General features: G+C 48.5%; 1 protein-coding gene and 2 long non-coding RNA genes across 3 annotated transcripts in view; all 3 read left to right on the top strand.

Annotated features, from left to right (window-relative positions):
* The window catches only part of LOC113981524, a 13,737-nt gene extending 1,805 nt beyond the window's left edge, over positions 1-11,932 (top strand). The window contains exons 2-3 of the long non-coding RNA XR_003538448.1: positions 6,854-6,857; positions 11,922-11,932. This is a non-coding gene — a long non-coding RNA (uncharacterized LOC113981524). The remainder of the gene's footprint in view (positions 1-6,853; positions 6,858-11,921) is intronic.
* On the top strand, positions 1,345-5,746 carry LOC113981526. The gene is made up of 3 exons (XR_003538449.1): positions 1,345-1,363; positions 2,453-2,642; positions 5,691-5,746. It is a non-coding gene; the product is annotated as an uncharacterized LOC113981526 (long non-coding RNA).
* A 1,368-nt stretch (positions 11,933-13,300) lies between the features above and the next one.
* LOC113981522 (zinc finger protein 501-like) overlaps positions 13,301-16,538 on the top strand; it is an 81,772-nt gene continuing 78,534 nt past the window's right edge. Inside the window, exons 1-2 of the mRNA XM_027708923.1 lie at positions 13,301-13,352; positions 13,542-14,175. Of these exons, the coding sequence (XP_027564724.1) occupies positions 13,301-13,352; positions 13,542-14,175 (686 nt within the window). The remainder of the gene's footprint in view (positions 13,353-13,541; positions 14,176-16,538) is intronic.

Genomic DNA, 16,538 nt, shown 5'->3' with positions numbered 1-16,538 from the left:
TGGATGTGATGTCACAGGGAGATGTGATGTCATAGGATGGATGTGATGTCACAGGAGAGGTGTGATGTAAAAGGGGAGCTGTGATGTCACAGGGACAATGTGATTTCAGAGGGGAGGACGTAATGTCACAGGGATTATATAATATCACGGGAAGGATGTGATATCACGGGGCAGGTGTGATGTCAGAGGAATGATATGATATCACAGGAGAGGTGTGATGTCATATGATGGATGTGACGTCACAGGGATGATATGATATCACAGGAGAGGTGTGATGTCATATGATGGATGTGACATCGTAGGGGAGAGGTGATGTCACAGGGTGGTGTGATGTCACAGGGGAGGACAGGATGTCACAGGAAGGATGTGTTGTCACAGGAAGGATGTGAAGTCACAGGAAGGCTGGAATGTCACAGGGCAGGTGTGATATGAGAGGGATGATATGATATCACAGGCGAGATGTGATGTCACATGATGGATGTGATGTCATAGGGGATATATGATGTCACAGGAAGGATGTGATGTCACAGGGGAGATGTGATGTCATATGATGGATGTGTTGCCATAGAGGAGTAATGATGTCAGAACAAGGATGTCATACCACAAGGGAGATGTGATGTCACAGGGAGGATGTGATGTCACAGGAAGGATGTGATGTCACAGGGCAGGTGTGAAGTTGTAGGGGAGCTGTGGTGTCACAGGGAGGATGTGATGTTAGAGGGAAGGACATGACGTCACAGGGACGATATGATATCACATGAGAGGTGTGATGTCATAAGATGGATGTGATTTCATAGAGGAGCCTTGGTGTCACAAAAAGGATGTGATGTCACAGGAGAGGTGTGATGTCACAGGGGAGGATGTGACATCACAGGAATGATGTGATGTCACAGGAGAAGTGTGATGTCATATCACAGGAGAAGTGTGAGGTCATATCACAGGAGAAGTGTGAGGTCATATGATGGATGTGACATCATAGGGGAGATGTGATATCACAGGAAGGATGTGATGTTATATGATGGATGTGACCTCAGTTGTGATGTCACAGGGGAGCTGTGATGTCATAGGGAGGAGTGATGTCACAGGGGAGATGTCATGCCATATGATGGATGCGATGTCATAGAGGAGATGTGATGTCACAGGAAGGATGTGATGTCACAGGGTAGCTGTGATGTCACAGGGATTATATGATATCCCAGGAGAGCTGTGATGTCACAGGGGAGGATGTCACAGTGTGTGGGGTCAGCGACGGTGACTTTGCTTTTCCCCGCGGGGCGCACGGAGGATTTGTCGCCGGGCGCACATGGACTCGGGAGAACTTTGCCTGCCGGAGCCACTCTTCCTGCACCACGAGGAAGAGCAGGTACCGCGTCGCCCCGGTAGGGGAGATGTTATATCACAGGAAGGATGTGATGTCACGGGGAGGATGTGATGTCATAGGGGAGCTGTGATGTAACTGGGAGGATGTGATGTCACAGGGCAGGTGTGATGTCACAGACGAGCACCTGGTGTCACAGGGATGATATGATATCACAGGAGAGGTGTGATGTCACAGGAAGGATGCGATGTCACAGGGGAGATGTGATGTCACAGGGGAGATGTGATATCACTGGAGGTATATGATGCCATACAATGGATGTGATGTCATAGGGGAGATGTGATGTCATAGGAAGGATGCAATGTCACAGGGGAGCTGTGATGTCATGGGGAGGTGTGATGTCATAGGACAGATGTGATGTCATGTGATGGTTGTGACGTCAGAGGGGAGGACGTGATGTTACAGGGATGATATGATATCATATGATGGATGTGACGTCATAGGTGAGATGTGATGTCATAGGGGAGCTGTGATGTCACGGGAAGGGGTGCGAGGGGACAGCCACGGAAACTTTGCTTTTCCCCACGGGGTGCACAGGGGATTTGTCACCGGGCGCACATGGACTGGGGAGAACTTTGTCTGCCAGAGCCGCTCTCCCTGCACCACGAGGAAGAGCAGATACCGCATCACCCCCACCCCACTGTAATTTTTAAGTATAAATATGGATATTCTTTAGCCCTAATTTATTCATTTGGATCTTTTCCTAAAAAACTGAGGTCCTTTGATCTGATATAAACTACAAATAAAGTGGGAAGAGTTTTTCTGAGGTTCTTCTCAAATAGGAGGCTTAGGGAAAGAAGGCCCTCAGATACTTTGGGGGAGCTGTGGAGAGCTGAGCAGGAAGGCTCAGTAAAAGAACAAAACCATCACTATGCAAAACTATAGAAAGATGAAGGAGCTTTGGGAAACCCTTCATGTCTGCAAAGGGTTTAGTCTTTTTTAACAGCTTACAGGAGATGGTGGCTCTGAGCCTCCTCCCCTTCAAATTCAGCTTTTGGCACAGTTGTTTGCAATGGCTTAAGTGTTGAAGGACATGGTGAAGCAGATCTAGAAGTTTGTTTTCTGCCTCTTTAGGTTGTTCCTGTGTTGTGCAGAGACCTTGCTTGTTGGAGTGCTGGTGTCTGTTCCTGGCAGCAATGACAAGGCCGAGTGCAGGAACAAGGAGGTGCTCTGGTACAAACCACTTGTCTGAAGTAAACAATGTCTTTTAGGACTTTCCTGGTATCTGAGGCACCTGCTGTTTAGATCTACAGCAGACCTGCTGGTAGGCTACAGTAGGACCTTGAACAGGATGGAGAGAAAAACACCCATGAAAAATGGAAAAAGAGAGGCCTCGTCCACTTCTCCTCACCAATTGGGTCCCCACTGAGGCAGGCTGGGCAGGAATGGCATGGAGTGATGTGACAGGGTTATCACTGTGTCATTGTCTGTCAGGTTGAACCTCTGTGTCTGCATTTTCCAGCCCACTGAAAGCTGAGGTGAAGCAGTGAGAAGTGACAAAGCTGCAAATTGCAAGTCAGCCCCAGCAAGACCTGCATTTTAAAAATATTCTTCTAACATTTTACTTGCCAGCAGCAGTAAGTTGCTTGGTTGGGAAGAGGGATAAAAACAGCTTTTGTCTGTAAAATTCAGGTTAGGAAACTTGCAAGTACTCCTTGGTTTTTTATTAGAAGCAATGAAAAATGTTGAGCTGCTGTTTTGTCTATCTCATTGTAAATTTGCAAGTTCATTTTTGAGCTGAATCAAATGGTGATGTAATTACATACTTCTCCTAATTATTGAGTAATTATATACTTCTTATAATTGCTGAGTAATCACACTGCTATAACTAGAATTTAATGTTACAACTAATTGTATAATTACTGTTTATTAATGTTGTTATCCAGGCAACTTGGAATAGAGTGTTATCCTTTTAATTCATATTCTGTTACTCAAAATTGTATTTTTAAATATAGTATAGTTAGCCATTGGAAGAAAGATTAATAATGGAATGAAAATATCAGCAGAGGAAACCCATGTGGATGAAAATAAAAATATTAACCTGTTAAAACTGTACTGTAGATAGAAAAAGTTTGTTTCACATGAATTTGGCATATAAATTGCTACTAGGCAACCCATTTTTATGCTTAAAGTTTGAATCTGTCCTATGTGCCAATCTGTCAACACTAATTTTTAAACTTTCCTACACGTTGGAGGGGAAATGTTTAAAAAATGCATCTTTTTTGCACAGCCAGCTGAGTCCTTAAGTGTTTCATGTCACTAGAACCTTGAGAATGTATATGTCACATATACATTTGGCCATTTCTAATGCCTTTATTGTTAATAAAATCATAGGTGCATATGACAGTCACATGTTGTTGTGTGATGGTCACAAGTACTCAGTGGCAGACACTGGAGAAACTGTGATAGATGACAGGAGAAATGTGCTTTGCTGGGTTGTATCTGCTCCCAAATCACCCCCAGGGACAGTTTCACAAAGGTGCAGAAGGAGTGTTTGATGTACAATTGAAGAGCTGAGTTCAAGGAATGTGGATGCATTTTTGTGGTGCTGGTTGAGCAGCCTGGGTCCATCAGAGTAATGTCAGACAAAATAACTTTGCTCCTGCAGGATTCTGTGTGTGGAATGTGTGAAACGTGGTGGTTTTTCTGGCAGGATAAGAAGTTTTACCTTCATTGCTGTATCTAAAACGGGGTCTGGGGCTTGTGTAAACTTCAGTGAAATCCAAACTGAATCCATCAGGCTCCATGAAACCATTCCACCCTCACCCTGCTGGAGTCTGTCCGGGTGCTCTGGTGCTGTGGCACGGTGTCATCCAGGGAGAATTTGAGCGATAAGGAACTGGGCTACAAGGCAGGTTTACAAAGAGTTTTACAAAACTGCTCCCCCTCCACAAAACCTCAGAAAATAAGTGTGTCATATGTTACCAGAAGAATCACTGCAAACACCCTTTGTGCCACTCTGTGAACACCAAAATAATGGAATTGCGTGGACTTGTACCGTAAGTAAATCAGGGATTGTTTGTAGGAATCCCCAAATCAGGAGAAAATCCAGATCCCTCATCCATAGTAAAATGTCCTGTGAGCAGGACTGAAATGTGCTGCACACACACGTGTTAGAGCATATCCTGGAAATATGGGAGATTGGAAAACCGTTTTCAGATTTAATAGCATTTCAGTTTTAACAGTTCATTTAAAACTTGAATAAAAAGGTATAAATCTAAGGAGCTTCCCTTAAAAAATTAATTAAAACATTGATTTTCTAGAGTTTTGTAATTCCATCTTATCTAGGTTTTGTAGAGGGCTCAGATGTGAATATTCAATCCTGTGACAATGCCTGACTTCACTTACAATATTTTTAATAGTTATATACTGTTTAATGTCATTCTCATACCTGTGATCTTAGACTTGTGTGAGTCTACTGTCATTTGTAACAGAGAATTTCCTTTGACTTCACTGTGAGAGCTCTCCGTGGAATGATGAACAGTAGTAATATTATTAATCATTTATATAGCACTTCATTTGTTTGAAATATAGGATAATTTTTAAATGAGCTCAGCTTTGCTCTCAGATATGTGAGTGAACTCTTCATTGATTTGAAGAAAATTGTTACCTGACATACAATTTTTTATTTTCTAGTCTTACTGGGTATTTTGGAAAGGGTTTCTTTATTTTTGTAGGGCAGAATATTGTCTTATCTTATGTTTGAGATCCTAAAAGATTTGCAAAGGACATGGAGGTTGCTGTGGTGTCCTCTGATGATTTCAGCTGATAAAGTGAATGCTTCCAATCCTTTTATCTTTGAGGGGACTGCAGGCCATGCTGGAAAGCAGGTGTTACTGCAGGTGACTTTTTCTGCTGTAGGCAATGAGTTAGCTTATAAACTCCTAAGGGAAGCATTTTTCTGGTGAATTCAGAAATTTTTACCAGTGTATCATAGGCACAAGAATTAACACTAACGTTTGGAATTTGCAGTTATCCCACAACTTTTCTAGAAGATCAGTAATTTCTGAGAGCTGGCTCCTGTTTGCAGTATAGAGCAGTCAGCTCTGCCACTGCATGGTTGCTTCATGGATTGGTTGGTTTATTTTCCAAGATTTACAAGTACTGTAAACTGTTGCCAAAAGCAGGAGAAATGATGAATAATATTTTTTCTCCCCAATAGCCAGAATTGTGTGTGTGTGTGTGTTATTGGTAAAAATAGCAAGTCTTCCTTTGAGTAGGAATAAAACTTAGTTCCTAAAGGCAGTGAATTGTAGCAGACACAAGGTCTAACATTTGTTCTTCTCCTCCCTTTCTTGTTTTTTCATAACAGACAACGCTCATTATTCTGTGGTAAATGATACTCAAATGTTCTGCAGCAGCAGGAAATTCAACGTGTGGATACCATTAAAGGCCTGATTCCATTTTCTAACTACACAGTGCAAGTGAATGCATCCAACAGCCAGGGCAGCTTGATGAGCGATGCTGTAACACTTGTCAGGCCTTCACGAGGTGAGTATGAAAAAGTGCTTTTTCTGTACATGTAACAATTCCACAAACACTCTGTTGAACAAAATGTGATTTATTATCTCAGCTGAGGACTGGAAGTTCAGAAGAATAGGTTTGCATTGGTAGTTCTTACTACCAAAATTGTCCTTTTTTGCTTCTAATTTGTCACATTGTTAACTTTAGGAACTAGAGAATGAAAACAGTTGTATAGTTAACATATTATGAAGGTGAGAGGTGTATTATGTACTTCATTTTTTCCTGTGAATGGTGGTGTCTTCTATCAGGGACAGCTGATCTAGTCCAAGAATACAGAGAGACTCACCTGCATTTTGGAACCTGTTTTAGAAAAAAAGTTAGAAGTGCTGACAAGGAGCACTTACTGGATAGACTTAGAGAATTTGTTTAACAATAGTAATAGAAACCACTGGCAATATATTGAGCCAGAACCCACCAAGTTCTTTAGTTGTAAGAAAGTCAGTTCCAATGTGCTGATTTACAGTGACTGAGGCTCTAAACCCCTCTGGCTGTTATCTTCATAACAATTGGAAATGAGAGAATTGAGCAAATACACCCTGAACACTGTGAGTGTTTTCGTCTGTGGTTTTGTTTTGGTTGGTTGTTGGTTTTTTTGTCAAGAAAGCTTTTACATTTCTAGCTGGTGTAGGTGTGTCCCTTTTGCATTCCCTTTTCATGGCCATCCTGGAGAATTAGCTTTGGTTGCATAAATGCCAATGGAAAGAATTAATTTAAGCCAGTTTTGAATTCTAATGTGAGAGCCCAACAACTCTTGATCTTGAGAGATGTGTAGGTGTAGCTGTTGAGTAAGAATAGTGTAGAGTGACATCCATACCATTTTCAAGGAAAAGAAAAACAAAAAGAAAAGAAAAATCCCATAAACCTTAGAGCTCAAAATACAGTTAAACTTGAAACAGTTTTCTTGCAAACAGATGGATTAGGTTTGGGTCCAAACCAGCAGAAGGACTTCAGGAAAGTGAGTAAATCCAGTACAGAGTTTGTGTGACAGATTACTGAGAAATAAGGAAAAGGTCAATTTCCAGCACATTTTAGACTTTTCCAATTTTATTGTCAAGTTGCACCTAATCTTAACAAATAGACTTTGTTATAGAATAATAAAACTGCATCTGAGTTTCACTGCTCATCTGAGCAGTAAGACAATGTTATTTCTAATTCCAGTGCCACATTTTAATTTTGCATAGCAAAATTTGGTAGTGAAAATGTTACCAAATGACAAAGTAAAGGATCTTTAAAGATAAGCAAGGCTGTGCACAGGTTTATGACAGCCATTCAGATAGACTTTCTTTTATCATTAGATTGTTGTTGATTACAATTAGAAAACTTAGAGCTTTGAAATTATCTTTTTTATGGCTTTGTGGTAGTTTAAAAGCAATACCTCATTGGTTAAATAGGTTTTAGTTCATGCTTCCTTCTAGTTAATGCTCTGAAAACATTTTATCCTGATTTACACGTAATATCCTGCTGAAAAGCACGTGGCATTCCCTAGGATATGTGTGTTTAAGTAGAATTAAATTAGCAGTGAGAGTTATTAAAGAAATCTTCCATACTATTGTCCATGGACTGTGATCTGTAGTGAAATGAATAATAAATGAAGCAGGGCATATGAGAGAAGTACTCTCTCACACACACTATATTTTTGTTATATGTGCACACACATAAAGGCAGAAAAACTGTCACAACTGTCTCCCAAATAACTTTTATAGAAGAAAAAAGAAAACTGGATTTCAGTTCAGTTTGTGTTCCTCTCAGAAGATGTCTTTACTGATACTGTCCCTGCTCTTCTGCACTCACAGGGAGCACTGGGACTTTGTTTTTCAGGGTGATTTGCTCCCTTCTAGCCCAGTCTTCAGCCACTTGGGATTTCTGTATAATCAGAAGTTCTGCTCAGCTTTACTGAACAAGTGAGAAGCAGAACTGGTACACAAACTCTCTGTAGTCTGTAGTGCATTAATGAGTAAAATTCTCCCAGTTTTAAGCAGACGGTTGTGCTATTTATCATAGCAAATAATATAAGGAAGAATTAGTCAAAATGGGGCAATGCTTGTAATTCTTCTGCATATCTCTAAAATATTTCTTTGTGTGAACTGCCTTTCATCACTTCATATTTGTGTCTCAGTTATTTGCCTTTTCTGTGAGTGTTTCAGAAGGAGGGCTTTTCTGTTCTTGTCTTCACAGCTCATAACTTTTATTCCTAGGATCAACTGTCTTCTCACATGTTTAAGAAACCCGATTTTTATGATGTGGTAAGGATTACTGAGCACAGTATGAGTGAAGTTTTGCCAGAGATTTCATTACTACTCCCTTAGATTTACATCCTACATTTATAGCACTGTGTTGGCTTCTAAATTTATTCCTAAAGTTTTCTAGACTTTAGAGAAAAAAAAGAAAGAAAAACAGGAAAAAAATGACCAAAAAAACCAAAAAGGAAAAACAAAGAAAAAACAGAAAACAGAGAAGGAAAAAAGAAAAAAGGAGAATAAATAAAGGAGAAAGAAAGAAGAAAGAAAATAAAAAAAGAGAAAATGAAAAAAGACAGAAAAACTAAAACCCAAAAACTTCCTATCCTCCCCCGCCGCAAGGACTTCAACTCCCACAATGCACCGCGCGGGGTGGGGGCGGTGCGGAAGGCGGGCAGGGGCCGTGGCCGCGCGCTGATTGGCTGCGGCGCGGGTCTCTAAAGGCAGAGGGCGGGCAGAGCGGGCGCCAAGTTGGCCGCGTGGAGCGAGTGAGGAGAAGGCGGCGGCCGCTGCAGTTCGCTGTGAGTGTTGGCGGGGGGGCGGCGAGAGCGGGGTTCTGGGGATCCCCTCGGGGGCTGCGGGGAGCGCGGCTGTGGGTGGAAAGGCTGGAGGGCTCGGGAGGGTTTAGCGGAGGAGTTCAGGGGTTCCCGGCGACGTTTTGAGGGGTCCCTGAGGGGGTTCGGTGTCCTGAGGGGACTCAGGGGGGAGGTTGAAGGTCCCTGAAGGGGTTTGGGAGTCTCCGAGGGGGTTTTGGTTTCTGAGGAGATTTGAGGGATCCCAGGTGGGCTTTGAGGATCTGTGAGGAGGTTTGGGAGTCCTGGGGGGCTTTGCGGGGACCTTTTTGGCAGTTTTGGGGTCTCTAGGGGGTTTAAGAGGTCTCAGACAGTTTTGAGGGTCCCCGAGGGGGATTGGGGGGTCCCTGAATGGGCTTGGGGGGTCCCAGATGGGTTTTGCGGGTCACTGAGAGGGTTTAGGGAGTCCTGGGGAGGGATGAGGTCTCTGAGGGGATTTGAGGGGACCTTGAGGAGGTTTCAATGGGTCGAGGGGGGAATTTCAGGGGTTTTGAGGGGATTTTGTGGGGCCCCCTAAAGCCCAGCAGTGGGGTGCAGGGGTTCTCCAGCCCCCAGGGGAGGGGTCCTAGTGATGCCCCCCAAAATCCAGGGGGGGAGATGTACCACATCCGGGTAAGGGGATCCCAGTGCCCCCAGTATAGCCCAGTGACCCCCCAATGTATCCCAATGAGCACCCAGTAACCCCCAGTATGGCCCAGTAACCTCCCAGTGTCCCCCAGTGTGTCCTGGTAATCCCCCAGTAACTCCCCATTTCTCTGCCAGTGACCCCCAGTGTGCCCCAGTTTCCCCCCCCAGTCTCTCCTAGTGCCCTCTCAGTGTCCCTCAGTAAACCCCCAGCCCCTCCCAGTGCCCCCTGGTTCCCCCCAGTGTGTCCCAGTAATCTCTCAGTGCCCCCCAAAGCCCCCCAACTGTCCCCAGTGTGTCCCCAGATGCCCTTGGCCTTTCTGTGAGCATGGGGGTGGATTGTTTTTGTGGTCAGAGGGTCCAGGGGAGGCTCCTGGGGTGAGATGGAGGGTTGGGGACATCAGGGATGGGATTTGAGGACTGTGGGGACAGTGGGGAGGGCTTTCTGGACAGTGGAATTGGGAGTGTCAAGGGGGGAACTGGAGACACCAAAAGGGTCTTGGTGACACCAGGGGGGTCTCAGGACTCACCTGCTCATAGGGAAGTCCCTCCTCTCCCCCTCTAGGCCTCAGAAACCCCCCGCAAATGTCCCCCAACTCCCGTTTTTTTCCTTTAATCTCGTCTCTCTCCAGATATCTTTGACTCCCTAATGCCCCCAAGACCCATTTAACTCCCCCAAATGCACCCAAAACCCCCCAAATCCTCATACAAACTCCCCAGATCCCCCCAATCTCCCTCAGCCCCCCCTCAAATCCCTTCCAACCCCCCAAGAGGGATCACCCAGCACCCTGGGACAGGAACACAGTGGGCTGTACTGGGGGCACTGGGCTGTACTGGGAGGGCACTGGGGGGGCTCAGGTGTCCCACAACAATGTGGCCCAGCTCCAGGAGAGATCTGGGGAGTTTGTATGAGGATTTGGGGGGTTTTGGGTGCATTTGGGGGAGTTAAATGGGTCTTGGTGACACCAGGGGGGTCTCAGGACTCACCTGCTCATAGGGAAGTCCCTCCTCTCCCCCTCTAGGCCTCAGAAACCCCCCGCAAATGTCCCCCAACTCCCGTTTTTTTCCTTTAATCTCGTCTCTCTCCAGATATCTTTGACTCCCTAATGCCCCCAAGACCCATTTAACTCCCCCAAATGCACCCAAAACCCCCCAAATCCTCATACAAACTCCCCAGATCCCCCCAATCTCCCTCAGCCCCCCCTCAAATCCCTTCCAACCCCCCAAGAGGGATCACCCAGCACCCTGGGACAGGAACACAGTGGGCTGTACTGGGGGCACTGGGCTGTACTGGGAGGGCACTGGGGGGGCTCAGGTGTCCCACAACAATGTGGCCCAGCTCCAGGAGAGATCTGGGGAGCAGTGAGGAGGTGCTGGTCTGTCCTGATTTGTCCTGTTTGTACCCCCAATCCCCCAAGCCCCTCCCCAGCTCCCCCAGGACCCTCCTGGACCCCAAAGCCCCCCAGGCCCCTGAGTTGGTCCTGCTGCCCCTTGAGCATCTCCAGCTGCTGCAAAACCAGGCATTTCATCAGCAAATGTGCAGGTGACACCAAGCTGGGGGGTGTGTTGATGTGCTGGAAGGCAGGAGGGCTCTGCAGAGGGACCTGGCTGAGGAAGAGTGTGTCAGCAGGAGCAGGGAAGTGATTGTTGGGCTGGACTGAGTGCTGGTGAGGCCACCCCTGGAGTGCTGTGTCCAGCTCTGGGCCCCTGAGTTGAGGAAGGCCATGGAGGGGCTGGAGCAGGTGCAGAGAAGAGCAGCGAGGCTGGGGAAGGGAGTGGAGCACAAGTGGTGTGAGGAGAGGCTGAGGGAGCTGGGGTTGTTGAGGCTGGAGAAGAGGAGGCTCAGGGGAGACCTCCTGACTCTCTGCAAGTCCCTGGCAGGAGGTTGTAGCCAGGTGGGGGTGGGGCTCTTGTGCCAGGAAGCAGCAGTAGGACAAGAGGGCTGGGTCTTGAGCTGTGCCAGGGGAGGTTTAGATTGGATATTGGGAAGCAATTTTTTGCTGAGAGAGTAATCAGGCATTGGAATGGGCTGGGCAGGGAGGGGGTGGAGTCAGCGTCCCTGGAGGTGTTGAAGGTGAGAGTGGATCTGGCATCAGTGCCATGGTCTGGGAAGCACGGCGGGGTTGGATCAAGGGTTGGACTTGATGATCTCGGAGGTCTTTTTCAACCCGGTTGATTCTGTGATTCTCTGATTCCCATTCCTATGGCAGCACGTGCTTGAGGCTCTATCCCCAGGGTGATAGAGATGTCTGTCCATATATATCTGCAAGGTTAGTCTGTAAATGTGTGGTGTTAGAAAAGCAGGATAAGTTCTGGGATGGTTGTAGAAGAAGAAAGAAGCCCAGAGGCCAGTGCAATCAGGCAGCCCTCAGCTTGCACATGATGTCCCCTCCCTGCAGGTTCCTGTCCTTGAGCCCAGGCCCTGAGGTGAGGCTGAGAAGTGGCGCGGAGGTGAGCCCAGAGCTGTCCCTGAGGTGAGCCTGAGAATAAGTGCAAGGTGGAGGTGCTGCTGATGAACACAAACTGTGCCTGGCCACGGAGCCTGCAAGGAGGAGCAGAGACAGCCCTGGCAGTGTGGGGGGCCAGGTTGTCCCTGTGCCTTCCCCTGCCTGCCTTGGCTGTCCCTGCTGGGCCCCTGTCCATCCCCATCAGGTCCCTGCCTGTCTTCCCCGGGCTGAGCTCCCCCCAGGAACTGCCGTGGAGCTGAAGCTGCTGCCATCCCCCCCTGCAGCCACTGCCCCAGCCAAGGGAGCAGCAAAGGCAGGGCCAGGAGCAGAGGCAGCAGCAGGGGAGCACTGGGGGGGGCCAGGAAGCTCTTGTGTGGGGCAGGAAAGAGGCACTGGACCTGAGGCCGGGGCTGTGCTGAGCAGGCCCAGCCCTCACATCCCCCCAGCCAACGCCGGCTGCCCGGGGGCCTTGGGAGGGACCCCCAGCCCGTGTGCCCCACACTCAGCTGCCAGAGAGAGAGAGCCAAGGGACAGGGCCACGGGCAGGGCCATGGGTGAGGGACAGGCAGGGCCATTGCAGGGCCACAGTGAGGGCACAGCCTGTGGCAGCAGCATTGCCCAGGGCCGGGGGCAGCCGGGGGTGTTGGGACCAGCCAGTGCTGGGGCCGAGCAGAGCACGAGGCCTCTTGCAGAGCCCTGGAGCAGCCTCCCACTTGCCAGCCCCGCCCTGGTGGGGTGACACTGTGCCCTCCCTCCAGGACACTCCCCCTGAAATCTTTGGGGAGCCCTTTTTTGTATATTCATGTTTTCTGATCCATCTTGGGGACCGAAGGGATCTTCTGCCATTCCATCCATGCAGCAGGAGTCACCCTGCTGCCCTTGACTCCCTGCAGAGGAACAAGTGCCATCTCTCTGTTTGGGAGAAGCCAGATGCTGCCCCTGGGCCATCAAAGTGGTGCTGAGGCCTCTTTCAGCCCAGCCCTGGGTGCAGTTTTCTCATCCCCTCACTGAGTGCCCCCTCCCCCAGCCGGCACTGACCAACCAGGGCGTTTGGCACACTTGATTTGGTGGTTAGGATAAACAGCCTTGGACTGGCAGGGGGCCAGAGAACCTCGAGTAACAGCCCTGGAGAGTTTGAAGTGACATTACATTAATACAGGTTTTGATTAATATATTGCAACTCAATCAAGTGCTCATGAAGTAACATCGCTCTCCTCATCCTCCCAATTAAACACTTTTCTTTGAGTTGAATGTTCATATTTGGAGTTCTTTTTGGCTGAAATTTAACTTTTTGTACTTTGTGAGGAGGCTCATCTTGCTTTTTCTAAGAGGTTTTTTACCTGAATCTTGTTGGTTTCGAATTTCTGGGCTGAATCTTGGTGTTTAGGAGGATTTTATGGTAACAGGATGCCTGGTGAGTTCTAGAGATGGACTTGGGCAGGAGGAACCCCCAAGCCAACACACTCAGCCCTTGTTTTCTCCCCCCCACAGGATTTGTCCTTCCCAAAGCTTGGGCGGATGGAGGAGGAGGCTGCGAGGAAGAGGAAGATGCCTTGGGCCCCCCAGGCAGGTGAGGAGGAAGTCAGTGGCCCTTTGGGCGGGTGTTGTGCTGCCTCTGGCAGCCGAGCATGGCCCCCGGCTGCAGGACAACCCCGCTGCCGCCGCCGTCCTGCCGGGGCCGGAGTTGGGGGGATGTCCTTGGCCTTCCCTGTGGTCCGGAGGCAAATCCCCTCCCTGTCCTTCTTGCTTCCTGCCCCAGGCCCCGAGCTGAGGACGGAGAGCCCGGAGGACAAATCCCCCTGGCAGAGCCTGGTGGGAGAGGCCGTTTTGAAGGGCTCCACGGTGCAGGAAGGCAGCGGGGAGGAAAAGGGCCGGAGATGCCCCCGCAGGAGGGGCTCCAAAGCCAGCCCAGGGTGCTCTGAGGAGGAAAGACCCAGCCTGTGCCGGGAAGGCAGATGGAGCTCTGACCTGGTGGTCCCTGAGCAGCCTCCCAGCAGGCAGAAGCCCTTCAGGTGCTTGGAATGTGGGAAGAGCTTCAGGAAGAGCACCGACCTCCTCAAGCACCAGCACATCCACACTGGAGAATGGCCTTACACATGTGGGGAATGTGGGAAGAGCTTCAGGGACAGCTCCACCCTCTGCACCCACCGTCGCATCCACACTGGGGAACGGCCCTACAAGTGCTTGGAATGTGGGAAGAGGTTTCAGACCAGCTCACATCTCTTCCTGCACCAGCGGATGCACATGGATGAGAGGCCCTTCCGCTGCACCGACTGCGGGAAGGGCTTCAAGCTCAACTGCCACCTCATCAGGCACCGGCGCATCCACACCGGGCAGAGGCCCTACAAGTGTGGGGAGTGTGTGAAGAGCTTCACCCACAGCTCTGCCTTGACCTCACACCAACGGACTCACTGATAAGGGAAGCCCTACCAGTGCCCCGATTGCGGGGAGAGTTTCGGCCACTGCTTCTACCCCGAATGAAGCCCCTGATGGTGAGGCAACCCCTGGAGTCCAGTGACTGTCAGTCCATCCCTTTCTACCACAAAAGGCCAGTCCCCTTTCACAGGGGCAGGTTCTTCCAACAGAACCCTTCTTGGGGGGTGTGTGGAGATTCCTGCCTTGGCTGGGGACCCCCCAAGGTCAATCCTGGAGGTTGAGAGCAGAGATCTCCCCACCAGCCTTGGTCTGGGGAAGTTCCATCCATCTCTACTTAATAATTATTGCTTTTTGCCAGCTTGAGTAGAATTGCTTCAACAATTGCTTTAGTGTAGAGCACTGTCCTATCTTATCCTGTACTCCTGGTAGTTTTAGTGTTTCTATTGTGCAGTAAATAATTCTGATGAAGATCTTTTGTCTGATCATTTGTATCCCTAAATAATTCATTTCTATCGGTAGATCTGTTTTGCCATCATTAAAACCTGGGGGACAAAAGTGGTTAATCACACCTCTGTAATTCCTCTAAACTGAAACTGTTGGCATAATCCAAGGCTGGGATTGGATCCAGCAACTCCCAGCACCTCACAGTAAGTTGGGAGCTCAGGGGGCCAACCCCCTTTCCCATAACGTGGTGCCCAAAGACCCCCATGGGACTGTCTGTCCCGCCAGACCACCTCCCCTTTTCCACCCTTCTCCCAGTTCCTCCCACTTTTCCATTGTCCCCTCAATCCCCAGCGCCCTCAAACAGTTTTGCAGTCCCAACTCCCACTTTTTTTCCTCTCTCTCTGACCCTTTTCACATCATCACCCCCATCCTCAGCCTACTCATGCTCAATTGGAGGATCCCACCCTGCCCTTTCCCCTCTCTTCTGACCTCTTCCACCCATTTTTTATCATCCCCCAAACCTCAGTGCCCCCCCCCTCCACTTTTGGGGAGTCCCACTCCTCTCCCACTCAGTTTGGGGTCCCACCACAGCTTTTGTCCCTGCTGACCCTCCTTTTCCTACCAATCTCCCCCTTCCCACCCTTTGCTCGCCCGAGAGCTCCTCACTCACAGCCGAGGGGGCTCCCAGCACCACCAGTGCCCTGAGAAGTCCCTCAAAAAAGGGATTAGTTGGGGTCCTGGGTGGGCTTTGATTTTGTTTGGTGGTCCTAGGGGACTGTGGGTAGGTTTAGGGGGGTCGCAGCACCTTTTGGGGTGAGATGGGTGCCTTTTGAGTAGCAGGTGCCCCTCCAAGACCCTCCCAGAGTGAGTTGACATGGGGGGAACGCAGGGGGGTCCCTGTGGACATCGTTTATGCTAAATACATGATAGAAACATGCTGGAAAACTTGGACGAGATTTTTTGACCGTGTTCTGACCCAGAGGATGGAATGCTGTGTGTACGGATAAACAGGGACAACTGGAGACAAAACAATATTTTAGGATCTCCAGATGGACTTTAGTTATTTTTAGTTATGTGGAAAAACAAAACTATAAATCTGCCAATGTATAGGATCAAAGTGTATTGAGAACATAAAAGCATGATTTCTTTTTCTAATAAACTGATTCAGCATCTAGTTTGCTGTGTCCATCTCATGTGCTGTTGAATGGTGTCCGAAGAAGGGACTCGCCTGAAAGCTCTTGGTGCAGCGCACCCCCAGTGAGCCGAACAGGAGGTACTTCAAGACGTTTCCAGTCCCCTCCGTTTCAAGTTGCAAAGATGTCAGGTGAGGGGACAGCGTCCGGGGTAGTCATGGGGCACAACACTACACAATCTCAGCAATTCCATCATGAAATGCTGATGGTATTGTTAAAGAGCAAGGCTGTCGCCTTAATCGCCAGAAAGTGACTCATCTTCTGTTATGGATCGGACGTAATTGTCCATGGTATCCAGAGACTGGATCCTGTGAGATCCGAGATCGGCACAAAGTCGGTCAGAAATTGCAGCAGGCGCAAAAGGAGCAGCACAATGTTTCCCCTGATGACATCATTACCTGGCGAATTTTATGTGCTGCTCTGCGTTCTCTTCGACCGAGTGCTAAATGAGACTCCTGGAGGGACAGTTTGTCCAATGAGCCGGCTCTGGACCTGATGGAATTACAGGATACTGACGGAACCGATTTAAAAACACCTGATTCTGAACCTCTTAACGCTACGGTTCCATGTGATGTTGAAAACAGAGATAGCAGGTCGAAACCTGATGTTAAAAAAGGCAGAGCTGCTTCAGCTCAATGATGATGACGACCCACCTTCAGATCCCTTTGATCCTGGCTTTGTTGATGCTGAGCAGGAGCCTGACTTGTACCCTGTAAGGGGGGTACTTTTGAATTAGATGATCA

The sequence above is a fragment of the Neopelma chrysocephalum genome, unplaced genomic scaffold (assembly GCF_003984885.1).
Source record: "Neopelma chrysocephalum unplaced genomic scaffold, ASM398488v2 Primary Assembly neopelma1_96627, whole genome shotgun sequence".
Lineage (NCBI taxonomy): Eukaryota > Metazoa > Chordata > Aves > Passeriformes > Pipridae > Neopelma > Neopelma chrysocephalum.
The sequence above is the reverse complement of the archived record's forward strand: the minus strand, read 5'-3'. Positions and strand labels throughout refer to the sequence as shown.